We start from the raw sequence: 14440 nt of genomic DNA, 5'->3' as shown, positions 1-14440 counted from the left end.
TAGGCTGATGTGTTGGGTCCCCTGGCTCTCATTGGGCTGGCTGAGGGCAGGACCAAGATTGGCTGCTCCCAGACAAATTACCCTTTGAGAGATCAACGGTCAACACCAGAACCTTAACGCTTGGATAACGCTGGAGTGAGGGGGGAGGAGGAATAGAAGGAGGCTGCCAGAGCCTTGGGTGTGTGATGGATTATGTAGTGGGAGGTGTGTGTGTGTGTGTGTGAGAGAGAGACAGAGAGAGACAGAGAGAGCACATTTCTAATTGACTCTGGGCATGGGTGAGTGCAACAGAAGGACCTTGGATGGGAACTACAGAGGCGGCTCCTCAAAGAGGTTACATGAGGCAGCAACTTCAGGCGGCTGATTGGGTGTGTCGTCAAAGGCAGATGGATGGGAGGAGAGGCAGGTCTGATCCTTGTAGCTGCAGTTGTCCAGCAAGGTCTCATGCACAAGCCTGGTGAAGACAGATGAGAATCGGCACCAGACAACCACTGTGCTCTTGCCTGGGTCGCATTTATTTCAAAGAGGCTGTGCAGGAAGGAAGATATCCTGGTGGATTGGGCTTCATGTTGATTCGTGAGCAGGAAGGCGCTCGTTCAAGTTTCTGCCCCAGGCCAGCGCTCATGCTTCTTGTACTGTTGTGCAGGTTTGGGATGGGGGAGATCTGGTGTGTGTGTGTGCGTGTGTGTGTGTGTGCGAGAGAGAGAGAGAGAGAGAGAGAGAGAGAGAGAGAGAGAGAGAGAGAATATCTATGTCAGAGACATTGGGTACTTTGATACTAGTGCTGTGTTCACTCACTTTTTATGGGGCATCCACATAGTGTCATTGAATCATAGTTGGTGCCATGTTTTCCCTATGTTTTCTCGGACCACAAAAGAGCAACTTTTCTGGAAAGGGCAGCACAGTATTTGAGCCCGCTGTAAATGGCTTCAGCGCTATTCTTCCACCTATTCCAGGAGATGTGGTTTTGACATCTGCGGTGATGTATAAATAGTCCAGGTGAACCTATCACCACTCCGCTCACCTCTGCTTTTTCCTATCTGGTGGGTGCCATTTTATCAATAATTTCATTTGACCAAAAAGTCCTACAAAGAAAATCCAGCTGGGAATTGTAGGACTTTTTTTTCTGTCTAAACATGCGTTGGATTGCACCCATAATCAGCAATTTAATTAGCACTAATATGTATTTCGAGCAATATTTTATTAAATTAAGTAATTGATTTTACCAAAGATTGGAGGGGGGGGGGTCAGAGAAAACCTACAGCAAAATATTGCAATGTGGAACACGCCTGTTTAGGATTCCAGCTAGCCATGTGCCCTCTTTCACCTGCTTCATTCAGTTCCTACCTGCCCAGTCCTCACTGGCATGTGTGTGTGTGTGTGTGTGTGTTGCACCCTTTGGAGTTTGCACAATCATGCTATCTCTGCTTTGTGCACACATGGTGCTATTTTGGTTACTTGGAAAATGTGTTTGCCATTAGACATATAATACTGATTTCTAAAAGACAGACCAGCCACAATATGTGCAGAAGGATGGACGTCTCTTTCCGGATTTATACCTGCCAAATGCAGCAGGAGGGAGGGCGCTGTGGCTCCCCTCCCCACCCTGTTCATTTTCTTGTCTTATTCGTCCTCCCTCTCCCTCCCTCCCTCCCTGCCTTGCTACACAGCTCTGGAGATAGACGTCTCCTTCATGGCTTTGTATAATTCTTTTAAAAAAGAAAATCAACAATACTTATACCCTAACTCCTCCTTCCCCTACAACAATCCTGATCAGTGGCTACTATGTTTTTTTAAAAAATCATGCAAGCGGTAATGATTTGACATATGTCTGGCCAGGAGCCCCCAGATTGGAACTGGTGCAAATTGCAAACAGCACACACACACACACACACACACACACACACACACTGACTGCCATAAAAGGCACCCTGACCTCTGACACATTTATTTTTGAATGCTAAATTCCCTGCACCTAGAAAAGTAGCACTTGAAAGACTTGGGATATCATCTTTCTCCCTGATGTGCTTGTTTTCTGCATGCAGAGAGATTTTACGTGAGGGACACTTTTGAAAAAGTGAATCTCTCACCAGGGAGGCTCCCAGATGGATAACTCCTAGCATTACCCATTGGAAGGTAGTGGGCTGCAATGCCGTCTTTTTCTCCTTAATGGGTTTTCTGTGGTAAGAGGAAAGATGGAAGATGCGGTGGGAAAACACAGGAGGTTCAGCAGCGGAAGACATTATCTGGACCTCGTGTAACATTCCATGAATTCCATGCCTGAAAGCATCCCAGCATTCTGAAATAGGACTATCCCAGAAGGATATGGTTTTACTGAATATATAGAGCACTTTATGTATAGACCAGCTTTCCCAACCTGGTGCGCTTCAGATGTGTTGTACAACTCCAAGCAGCCAGATGTGCTCGTTGGGAGTGTAGTCCAACACATATGGAGTGCACCAGGTTGGGGAAAAGCTGTTGTAAACCACGCCTCTTGCATTCATTTTTTTTTAGCAAGCTTCAATTGGAAACTGACAAATTCATGGGGGTCAGTGAGGGGAGTATGGTGGAAAAGGTGTACCACTTTCTCTATGTCTGTTACACTTTCACTCTACTCAAAGACACTAGTCACACACTACTTGCACATGCCGTTCAAGTACCACTTCTTCATAGAGTCTAACAAGTTGACCAACACTTTGGTAATGTTATTTATTACATTTTTATACCGCCCAATAGCCGAAGCTCTCTGGGCGGTTCACCAGAGAACCATGTCCCTTCTCTGCTAAACACTTCCCATCAAGAGCACACAGGACCCATCTCTCCCTAGGCCTTGTTCCTTGACTGCTTTTAAATTTCTGAGAAGTTGGAATGTTCATAAGCATTCCACAACACCCTCTGTAGCTGAGCCAATAGCTAGGGAAGGCTCATTTCACATTCAGCCAAAAGAAGCTAGAGTTATTGCAGCTAATGGGTGCAGAAGATTCAGACTAAAGCCTGCGTTCTTTTTTATGTTGAGTTTATCAGACCGTGTGTGTGTGTGTGTGTGTGTGTGTGTGTGTGTGTGTGTGTATATCCTGTTCAGATGACACACTAAGCCATGGTGGTTAAGCATTTTGAGCTTAACATTATGGCTTAGCGTGCCGTGTGAACCATTCCTAAGCATGGTGACTGCATAACCACTGTTTAAACACACTCACTGATCATTTGCTGCAAAAGGATTAGTGGCCTAACCGTGGCCTGGCGCATCGTCTGAACAGGCCCTGCGTGTGTATAAACTGGCAAAGCTATGACTCTTCTGCAAATCTACATGTTCAGTGATTTCCTTTGATACTTTGTCTGACTTGCTGTGACCCAACAAGCGACCCGACCTATGAATTGACGTCTGGCTGTGTGCTGGACTGCAGGCCTTTGGTCTGATCCACCGGGGCTCTTCTTGTGTTCTTACCATTCCAAAATGGTCTTTGACGTCACAGATATAGCGAAGTCACACGAGTTGAGCTGGGCAAGACGACAGAGAAGAAGATGCAGCGGAAGCAGAACAGGGTGGTGTTGATTTATTTATTAAGTTGGATTTTGGTAGCTGGTGGACAAGGGAGGATGGTCTATACATCAGGGGGGGCGAGGGATGGAGGGGGAGGAGGAACGAGGAGGAGTCAAAAGGCTCAAATTTCCATAACAATAAAAAAGGAACTAAAAGTAATTCTCAAAACTTCTAAAAAGCATCTAGAGTGCAGACGGCAGCATTCTCTAGGCATCACCCTCCCCTACAGCTCCTACTAGCGATCAGCGGGCAAAGCAGCGCCCCGCAGGCAGGTGAGGGGGCGCAGTTCACAGCTCATTTTCCTACGCACTACGGGGGGCCAAAGCATGGGAGGCCCACGCTAGGTTCTATGGCAATGCTGTGTCAGCAATTTCGGGGGGGGGGGGGAGGGAGGCCGTACAGGGCATGTATTGCAGGAACGGGGTGGGGGTAGTGGGGTGCTCTGTACCCCGCCTGTTTCTTCTGGGACAGCTCTTCTCTCTGGGGAGATGCCTGGTCCACCCTTTAGATGTTCCCGCCAAGCTCTCGTTGCCATCCCCTTTTATTCGGAGAGGACGAGGCGACCTTGTTCGTCCGGCTCCAAACACCTCCGTGGCTGAGCTGCGTGGTGGATTAGCAACAGCAGCCGAAGGCGGCAGCCGTGGGCAAGTTCCCAGGGACAAGAGCGGAAGAAGCGTTGCATCTCTCTGCAAGCAGGGGCCGCTCGGCGTCTTTTCTGGGTCCAGAAACTGAAGCAGGAGGGTGGGGTCATGTGGCAACCAAGCCGTACCCCCTCCACCACCACCCCTGGGGCAAGTGCCATCTCTCTTTGGAGCCCAGAACAGATGCCGCCTGAAAGGACCCACATATTGCGCAAGGCAGGTGCCCTGGGGGTGTCCTGGCTGGGAGGGGCAGGTGGGGGGGCAGGGTTCCCCAAGCACCAAGGGGGCAGGGACGGGGCAGCCAGTCCTGGCTGCGGTGGCACCTCCTCCGGCGGGGGGGGGACCCAGAGGGCACCACTCCCGCCACGCCGCTACTGATCACGGAAGTCAGCCGGGGTGGGCGTGGGGAATTCAGCTACGCCCCAGCGAGGAGGGGGTCCGAGGAATACTGGCCAAGGCCATGTCTGTGCTGAGTGTGAGGGGCCCTTCCTGGGTCCTCCCTAGTGCAGAAGCGCAGGGACGGTGGCGACGCGGTTCTGCACTTCTCCTGAGCAACAGATTGTGCTGGGCGGAGCCGGGCGTGGGCGGCGCAAGCGGGCGGCTGCGCCCTTCCAGCCCGGGGCCAAATTGCGGGAAGCGTCCCGAGGATTAGGTGCGAGTGTGCCTGGCACACGGGGGTGTGCGCGTGTGTGTGTATTGGCAGAGGCTCATGCACTAGCCCTTCTTCCCCCATCCCATTACCCCCCACCCCCCATGTGTGTGTTTGTGTGTGTGTGAGAGAGGGATGACCCTGGGAGACTTGCTCTGCCTCTAATCGATCCTGGCTCTTCCCGCCTCCATTCTGCAAACGGCTTTTGGGGGGGGGGAGACTGTGGAGTTTTCCGGGGAGCTGAGCCGGTACAATCCTGCCGAACGTCCCTATTTGTGTTTGCATAGTAGGTATCGGTTCGTTAGCGTATACACAAGGTTTGAGCAACTGTCCAGGCCGCGCTTTCCACCCGCGGGCAGGAGGCTCCGGGCAGCCCTCTGCTGCTTCCCGTCTCCCGGGCCGAGCAGACCTTCACCGGAAGCCCACGCTGGACGCACTCGGGCACCCGAGAGGGACGTAGCGTAGCCGAGCACAGAGCCGGCCGGAGGGCCGAGCAGGGGTGGGTGGGATGGCAGATGAGCTCCGTCCAGCCTGCTCCTTCCCCAGGAGGCCGCGCCGAGGAGGGGGCTTTGGAAAGGCCGCCCCCTCCCCACCCACCATTGCGTGGTTGCCCCTCTCCTGGGTTTCCTGGTCCAGGCTTTGAGTCAAGAGGAAGAACTGTAGCTCATGCGTCTGCAGTCGGTCGGTCATGCGAATAAGACAGTAAAGTTATGTCTCTTACGGAAATCATGCCATTAACCTAAAGAATCATGGACGGACGGACGGACGGCCCTGCCCTGCTGAGCTGGCAGCTCCACTCGCCTGGCCGTGTGGGGGGCACGAGGGGGGTGGAGGTCAGTGGGTTGGTGTCGAGGTGAGGCCCTGGGGGGATAGAGAAACAGAAAGAGCTGGGGTTAGACACGTCGGAGGGCCAGGCTGCTGCCCCAGCACAGCCCTTTCCCCAGGGAAGGGGCATCAACGCCACGGGGTTCACGCTTTTTACATGCTCTCTCGCCACCCTCCCACCCCAGGGACTGTAGCTTCTTTGGCGGGAAAACTCTCCGCCCCTTCCTCCAAACTACAACTCTCAATATGCTTTTCGGGGAAGCCGTGGCAGCTACACCGGGATAAAACATCGATGTCAGTTCCTAGCGCAGACGCGCTTTCCGGCACGGATCGTCACCACCGTCGCCCCACATTTGGCAGCTTTAATGAGCGTTGCTGCCCAATTTGGCTCAGAATGAAATGCAGGGCAAATCTGTAGACCCCTGCTAGGGCGAAACGTCTGAGGGATTTCAGGAGAAGACAAAATATTTTAATAACGACACCCCGTGATTCCTTTGTGTGTCTTTGTCCGTCCCCCCGCCCCCGATTTGAGCTTTAAGCGAAATCCGGTGGGTCCCGTTTCGGCAACACAGTGGATGAATCCCAAGGGGAGCCTAATGAATCTCCTGAAGGACAGAAATGTCTTGGGACGGGAGTAATAATCACCCCGCTCAATTTTTAGCTGTAGCTGGAACATGCTGGAATTACTTGGGAGGGTGGAGCACAGAGGGGTCCCCTCCCCTCTATCTTTTGTGTCAAGCCCATAGCGATTGTCTTTAGAAAGCATGGGGGTGAACATTGAGGGAGTCAGGGCTGGGGCTTGGGGATTTCCTTAAGGGCTCTTCACCTCTCCCACCCGCCCCCCCTCTGTAATTTAAGCGCTAGATTCAGGCTTGCATATTTCAGGAGTCCGTGCAATTGCAAAAACAAGACACTGCTTTTCAATGTGGATTGCAAGCCTCCCCAAAATCTCAACGACTACTTTTTAAAATAAACAAATTAGAAGCCAGGTTTCTAGCCCTCGAGGGCGACTGCACTTTCCAGGGCTGCTTCTCATCTATACGGAGGTGGGGGGTAAAGGGCGGCAGCGGCACTCAAGGACTTGCAACGCAAGAGCAGGCATTTCTCCCCCTGCCCCCACCCCCACCCCGCCTCTGATGCCGATGCATTTGGCCGGCCAGGAGCAGCGGAGAGCGTCCTCGCAGGCCCCGCCCGTGTCCAGGGCAAGGCCTCCTGGGAGTGCCCAGGCGTGTTGGGCTCCCAGCGTGGCGCAGGAGGGAGAAGCCGTGGGAGCAACACAGACCGACAGCGACACAAGCAGGCACAGACACGCCCCGGAGCACAGCAAAGCCCCTGCCCCATCCCAAGCCAGGCTGACGGGGGGGTTGCTGCTGCTGCCGCCGCCGCCAGCGTCCCATCCCTTGTCGAGCTCTTTAGAAAGGGAGAAGTTCAGAGGAAGCTCCTCTGGCCACAGTGCTGCCAGCCGTGGGAAAATCCGCCCCCCCCCCCCGGGTTGCACTGCCTCCTGTACAGCTCAGCAGGGCAGAGAAGCCGCAGCGCTGCCTCACCACCCCGCCGACTCCCAAGCGCAGCGCCTTTTGCAACGGAGGCCAAACACGGGGAGCCACGCGGCTGGGAGCAGCGCGGGCTGCCAGGAGGCGGCGTTCTTCTCAAGCCTTCCGGCGTCGCATAAAGCCAGGAGGGATCTGGACGGTGCAGAGAGGGAGAATCGTGCCGCTGCCAAACTCCACAGCGGCTCCTGGCACAGCCCCTTCTAGCCGCTCTGGGGCGGGCCACCTGAGAACAGGAGGCACCTGTGCCGTTCGGACAGGTAAGGCAGGCGGAAGCCCAACAGGCAGAGCCTCGGCCTCCCCTCCCTGCCGCTCTGTGCAGAAAGGGGCAGGAGCAGAAGCCGCCGCCTCTGCGGTCAGGAGATTGCTGGCTCTGCTCCGCCCACACAGCCACGGCAGCCCCCTAACCCCTACGGCTGGGGGCCCAGAAGATGCTGAGACTCGGTAGCACAGCTGTCTGTGAGAAACAGCCTGGGCGGCAGCGTTGAAAGGTAGCCCAGGGGGGAGACTCCTTTGGGAGCACGTCCTTTGCCAAGAAGGCTTTGGACTCTGAGGGGAAGGCAAGTGCACACGCCCCCCTTTCCCCACGGTAAGGCCTCCCCTCCATGAACCCGGACCTCCCCGGCTCCAGGCTCTGCAGGGGAGAACCACCGCGAAGCCTTTGCCCAGTGGCAGGGGTCCTGCTTTGCATGCCGACGGGCCTGGCTTCCATCCTCGCCACGGCGAGTTAAAAAGGTCCCAGTAGCAGATGATGGGAAAGCCCTGTCTTTGCCCAAGAGCCAGGCGAGGCGCTGCGGCTCCTAGTCAGAATAGGGATGAGTGGGCTGGATGGCCCAGCTGCTGTAAGGCAGGGTCCTACCTTCACCGCTAGCTCACCTTAGGGGAGCAGGTTTTGGCCATGAAGCCCCTTCCCGGAACAAAGGGCTCGTTCCGATGTATCCAGTGCCTCCTTACATCCCCTTCCTTGGGGAATCCGCTCCGGGTTTCAGTCAGAACCAGACAGGACTCTAAAGGAGCTATCCAAGGCGCAGAAGCACCTTGGATGGCTCCTTTAGAGTCCTAATTGAAACCTGGAATGGATTCGCCGCCCCACTGACATCGGAGCCACCAGCCTCCACTGCCTTGGTGTGGCGTCCACCCCCCCTGCCCCGCCCACCACAGATTTATGGTGCTGCTCTCTCCCTCCCCCAGCAATGGAAAGGACCCTACATGCTGCCTGAGAAGGCTCACTCCTTATGCAAGAGTGCCCTGCGGCTCCCTGGTCCTGTCGATCACATTCTGGGCAACGTTAAAACCCACACTCTCAATCGCATTCCTGCCCACGTCTGCCCTGTAAGATGAGATGCTCGGCGCTCTCCATATGGACGTGGCAGAGGGAGGGAGAAAGTGGCCCCGGGGTCATTGGGCCAAACGGGCCTGGCCCATGCCAGGTGGCCAGGAAGGGTTGCCTTCCTTCGCGCCGCACCGAACCTCCCGTCTCCCGGACGCTCTGCGCTCTTTCCCAAGGCCGCCGTTGCCAGTGCTGAGCAAAAACGGCTCCCCTCGGTTTAGCGGCCCCATTTGAAAGCCACAAAGCCAGGTGATGGGGGAATAGTCGTGGCGGGTGGATCGCGAGGGCAAGGGAGCGCAAAACTCACCGGTCCGCTCCCTGTGCACACAGAATATGTGCGAGTCAGAGCCCGGAAGGCAAAGCCCGCCAGCCCCCTTCTACGCCCGTTCTTTTTCCACAAAGGGACACCTGAAACGGCTGGAGCTGGAACCCAGCAGGAGCCCAAGGGACCCTCCTTCTCCAGCCCTGCGCCGCTGGTTCTGAGCGGAGAATCTGGGGTGCTTGACGGTGAGTGTTGCAGCCAAAGCAGATGCACGTCCGAAAGAGGCTCGTTTTTGTGTAAGCGGCCCAGGGCCCAGGGGAACGTGGTTGGCCCAGGACCAAGAGGCTGCCCCCCGACCCCGCTGGTAGGGTGATAAACCAAGGCCGCGAAGACAAGGGAAGCGCGTGGGTGTGAGCACCATTTCCACACCGCCCTCCCTTCCCAGCCACGAGTAAGAACAAAGGGGTGTTTACCTCCAAGGAGGCCACTCGAGGGGGGTTGGGGTGTCACTGCTTCCCCCTTTTCAGGCTGGCTCGTTTCACTATCTGAGCCCCCATCCTGCCCCCAAGCAGCTCCGATCTTGGGACACTCCCTTGAGCCTCTTCCTGGGTAACAGCAGCAAGAGATAGCAAAGCCGGACACGGTCACGGACAAACCCATGGGGTGGGCGGACGGACGGACGGACGGACGGACAGACGGACAGAGAGACAGACAGAGAAACACACGGAGAAGGAAGTCAGATGGCACTGTGGAAAGTCAGAAGTCTGAAGGGGGCAAAGGACAGGGGCAGCGGCTGCTGCTGCTGCACCAGGGCGAGGGGAGGGGGGAGAAGGGGGAGTGAGGGGGCACAGAAGAGACGACAGAGAGGAGGAGGAGGAGGACACCGGAGCCCAGGGGCCGAGCTGCCCGCGGGGCTCAGATACCTTGCCGCTCGTACTCTCCTGCTGCCCAGCGGCCTATTTCAGGAAGGCCACAGCCTCGGCTTGCAGCTCAAGAGGCACCTGGGGGGGAGCCCGCGATAATCACCTCTTCGTGTGGCCGCCCGTCGCCGCCTGTGCCGTCCGCGTCTAGCCGCCGCACCACCTTCCGGATGACCTGCAGCGGGCGAGGGAGAGAACGAGGGTGGCACTCAAAGGGCTCCTGTGGTCTTAAGCCCCACCCACTCTGCCTTGGGAACTCCGCCCACTCTGCCTGGCTGCCCCTTTATGCCTGGACGTCCTTCCCGGGGCACCTCCGTGGCGCCATGGGCTGTGAAGTCTTCGGCTGGATGCCTCAGAGCAGGGGCAGGCAACTTGCGGACCTCCAGTTCTTCTTGGACTGCAACTCCCATCACCCTTCTGCCTTGGCTAGGGCTGATAGGAACTGTAGCCCAACAACATCTGGAGGGCCACATCTGGAGGGCGCTGAACTGTATTTGCCGACCTTCACTTGTAGCTACCTTTGCTTCTCCCTCTGTCCCTCCCTCGTTCCCTCTTCCCACACTTTCTGTTGTAGCAATAATAAACGCCCGGCATTTATCTAAACGCTCAGAGCTCCTGAGGGTATTTTATTTCCCCAGTGGGCTCAAAGGTGCCCACGTCGTCTTGTTGTCACCCTTGCAACAACCCTATGAAATGAACCAATACGATCATCTCTGAATTGCAGATGGGAAACTGAGGGCACGAGGGAACAGCGGCCTGCCTAAGGCCATCTAGTTAGCTCAGGGTGGAGGTGAGATTCGAACCGGAGACTTCCTGATTCTCAGCTCCAACTCTTAGGCACCAATCCGAAGTACAACTACCTGGGAGTCTTATTTCTGAGGAAATACGCATGGGGGGGGGGGGGCACAAGGGCTTCCCCTTTTGAGTTGGCCGCTCAATGAAGCGCCACGCACGATAACACTGCTGCAGAACGCAACTACCACTCCTACCAGCTGGGGCCTGTGCGTTGTCCTCTCCCCTCATCACCTGGCCTTTCGGATTCCTCACAACTAAGGACTTGCTGCTCCCCAGGTGTGCGCATGGGTGTGCGCAGGCACAGCCCTAGCGCAGGTTCGCTCGCTGAGCCCTTCCTCTAGGGACAGGCCTTGCCTGAGAACATCCACTCACGTCTCCTGGCCGAGAGAGAGGAGGGAATGAAGGGATCAGCGCAAGACAGCAGCTGCCAGGGGATTTTAGGGCACAGGCTATTCCGTTTCCATCTGGTGGGCTGAAGCGCCATCAATATTCGCCTCCCGCCCCCCTTCCTGCTGCTCCTGCTCCTAATTTGGAGCCTGGTATCTTTAGGACCCTGTGGAAAGCCTCAAGCCCCCTCTGCCGCCCAGTGCTGTCAGGACACCCCCCTCTTCCCTCCCACAACAAGGTCTTTGGGTACGAAAGGCCGGCCTGGCTGAGCTCGGGCGCGGAGTCAGGACGGGCCGAGGGCTGGCTCAGGCTCTGGATTCCGGACACCATGAAGGGGGCCAGAGGGAGAGCAAGCTATTCCCTCTTGTGCAAGGTTTGGTGAAAGCCACGGAATACGCCAAAGAGCTGGATTCCAGGCTGATTTCAGGGCGCCGTGGTATATTTCGTGCTATAATCAGGGCCTCTCCCTCTCTCACGGACACACACAAACCCTCACTCCAAAATCAATCTCTTTGGAATCCCTTAGCAGAGCTGCACACAAACATTTTACCGGGATGCGGAGCGCAGAATCACAGCAGGGTGACCTAGGGGCTCTTTCAGCCCCCAGCCTGCCTCCCTCCAGCTCTCTGACCCCTGCCCCAAACTGATTTAGCTTCACAGTTCAGACCGAACGGTGCCTGGACTGCAAATTGCTCCCAATTCCTTAAGCGAGTGAGCCAAGCGACGCCGTATAGAGCTCCCTTCCCAAGCTCCAGATGTGTTGGACTGAAATTCCCATCATTCCTAGCATGGACATGGAGTCCAACACACCTGGAAGGCACCACGTTGGAGAAAGCTGCTCCAGAGCAAACTGCCAACTGTCTGGGAGAGTTGCAGCCCGGAGGGGCTGACAAACCCGCCACGAGCCTCCAGCGGCCCCCATTCCAGGGCAGTGGAAATGCTCGCACCCCCGGGGGCCTCACCACTGGGAGAACTGGGGTGCAGAGGGCAGGATGAAATGAGAAATCAGTCATCGATTAAAGGAGCAAACGTTCCTACAAGCAAAAAGGTTCGGGAGGCAAAAGGGGGGGTGGGGGTGGCAAATGGCTGCCATTCCACAAGCTGCCCTTTTCTGGCACTAGAGCTTGAAGAAAAAGCCCTCTGGAGGGGGTGGGGGTGGGGAAAGAGGCAGCCATGTTAAGGGAGCACGTCAGGGACCCTAGCGCCCCCCCCCCACGTTCCCCGCTGCCTCCTGTCCCTTGCAAAGGACTCACCCTGGTGACGATGTTGCCTTGCTCATCGGTGAATTGCTCTTCGGTCACTTGTTCCCCCGGAAGGTCCAGTGCTTCATTACCCTGGAAGAACCAAGCAGAGGGCTACGTCGCGGCGGGTGGGATCGAGATGTCCTTCCCGCTCACACAGCCTGCACAGAGAGATGCTCCCCCTCTCCCCCCCCGCTCCAAGATCTACTCTTGAGACAAAGCCAGCTTTCCTGGCCCTTGGTGCCCTGGCGTCAGGCTGCCCGCGAATCCTGGCACAGCGTCCTTGACTGGCGTAGCGCAGCTAAGCAGCTCAGGCGAAAAAGCAGGCGCCGGGCCACGACACCGCATCAAATCCACGGAAAGGCCCCTCGGGGGGCTGCGCCCCCAACCCCGCCCCCGCGGGCGCCACCAGCTACCTGGACAATGACGCGCCTGCGCACCACCCGGGTGGCGACGTCCTCCTCGTCATCGCTGAGCCCCTCGGTCTCGCCCAGCTCTTTGTCCAGCTCCTGGTGGATGTGCTTCAGCACGAAGCGGACCGAGCCCTGGGCGATGTGCAAGAGGTTCTGGCAGCTGACCAGGAAGAAGCCCAGCAGGACCAAGCTGATGAGCAGCTGCGTCAGGAAGCCCCACATGGTCCCGGGGGGGAGCGGGGAGCCGGACGGCCCTCCAGCCCAGACGGCTCGCGCCTAAGGCCCGCTTTCTCTCATGGCAGGAGGGCACTGCCCAGGTGGGTGGCCGGAGCAGCCTCTGGCGCACAACTGGGAAGCAGGGACAGCAAAGGCGGCGGTAACTTTAGCCTGCTCCTGGACCAGCTGCTCGGAGGCACTCGGCCAAGTCTCCCTGCCCCCTCCTCCAGGCGGGAGGGAGCGGCCCAGGGGCCCGAGCAAAGCCACCGAGCGCGGAAGCCCTGGCAGGGCGTCTCACGTGCCGGGAAAGCGGGCGACCTCATCTCATGGTGTGTGTGTGTGGAATGAGGGCCACCAAGCCCTGCGACCCTCATCTGGATCTCCTGGGGACTCTGGGCTCCAGGGGAAGAGCAGGGTGGTGGTGAGCCCATTAGGTGGAGGCCGTGTGCCTCGGTCTGGCCCGGCTGCCCGCCAGCCTCTGGCATCCTGCGCAGCTCTATTTCTGGTCCCTCCATGCCTGGCTTTGGGCGCTACCCAATTAGGAAGCAAGCAGAGAGGCTGGCCAGGAGGGATATAAATAGAGGGTCGAGGCTCAATGCGACGAGGCCGGGCTCACCGTGAGACGACAGGGCCCCCCTCCCCGCGGAGCAAAAGGCCAGAGACGGGATGGGGGGGGGGAAGGAGCGCCGTCTGCTCAGCCGGGCAAAGCACAGCAAAGGCAGAGCGGCGGCATTATTTAAGCAGCCGTTTCTCGCCCGCTTTTCAAGCCAACGCATCCGTGGGGCAGCTTGCTTTCAAAAACGCAATAACGAGAACCACTGCCGCTACGTCGTAAGAAACAAAACATCAAAACCAACGAGAAGCGACGCAACCAAGCATCCAAACGGAGCCACAGGCCGGCGACCCAAGTGGGGCCCTCCGAAACAGGGCAGGCGCCAAACCCTTTGCAGAGGTTTTCCTTTCCGCGGAGTTGGCGTCTCCCACCCTCCAAACAGGCTGCAATAGTGTCGGGCTACTTTACAGGGCTCTTTGTAAGGAATCTTGAACTGAAGCACGTGAAATTCTTCACACTCAAATAGTTTTTAGTTTTTTATTTCATTTATATCCTGGGTTCCCCCCACCCTCTTGCAAGGAGACCAAGGTGACTTACATTTTATCCACCCAACAACCCTGTGAGGTAGTGTTAGGCTAAGAATCAGTCACTGGCCTGAAATCACCCAGTGAGCTTCATGGCTGAGTGGGGACTAGAACCCAGATCTTCAAAGTCCCAGTCCAACACTCTAACCACAACTCCAATTCTCACAACAACCCTGTAAAGGAGGCCAGTATTAGTATCCCCATAATAAAAATGGGGTTGGGGGGTTGGAGAGGCCTGGAACTGGGAGGTGGCCGCCTGATTTTGTACCAGGGGAGCAGTTCCGGGTTCTGAGTAAAAATGTTTGACGATTTATTTGGTCCATATTTTTAAGCAAGCTGACCTGATTCACGCTTCCTGGACTAATACTTGGATTGAAACACAGTTATCCTTCTGGTTATGCATTTCCCTGATTCTGCGATACAGTTCTTGGCTCAAAAAAAGACCAAAATGTGTACAAAAAGTGAACTATTGAATTTTCATGTTGTTTCTTCATTATTATTTTTTTGTGGGAATGGGAGAACACGTTCCTCTC

General features: G+C 56.4%; 1 protein-coding gene across 5 annotated transcripts in view; it reads right to left on the bottom strand.

The window, feature by feature from the left end:
• The window catches only part of LOC134407234 (secreted frizzled-related protein 1), a 520297-nt gene that overhangs the window by 299355 nt on the left and 206502 nt on the right, over window positions 1–14440 (bottom strand). For 3 of the 5 annotated variants that reach the window (XM_063138881.1, XM_063138882.1, XM_063138883.1), the window contains one exon: window positions 12154–12234. In XM_063138881.1, coding sequence (XP_062994951.1) covers window positions 12154–12234 — 81 coding nt within the window. Of the gene's footprint in view, window positions 1–3544; window positions 5693–9824; window positions 9894–12153; window positions 12235–12557; window positions 13308–14440 lie in introns of those variants that run through there. The other 2 variants (XM_063138884.1, XM_063138886.1) reach the window with 2 other exon arrangements.

This window comes from Elgaria multicarinata, chromosome 12, assembly GCF_023053635.1.
Source record: "Elgaria multicarinata webbii isolate HBS135686 ecotype San Diego chromosome 12, rElgMul1.1.pri, whole genome shotgun sequence".
In the NCBI taxonomy this organism is placed as follows: domain Eukaryota; kingdom Metazoa; phylum Chordata; class Lepidosauria; order Squamata; family Anguidae; genus Elgaria; species Elgaria multicarinata.
Note: the sequence above shows the minus strand (reverse complement) of the source record. Positions and strands in the feature narration are given on the sequence as shown.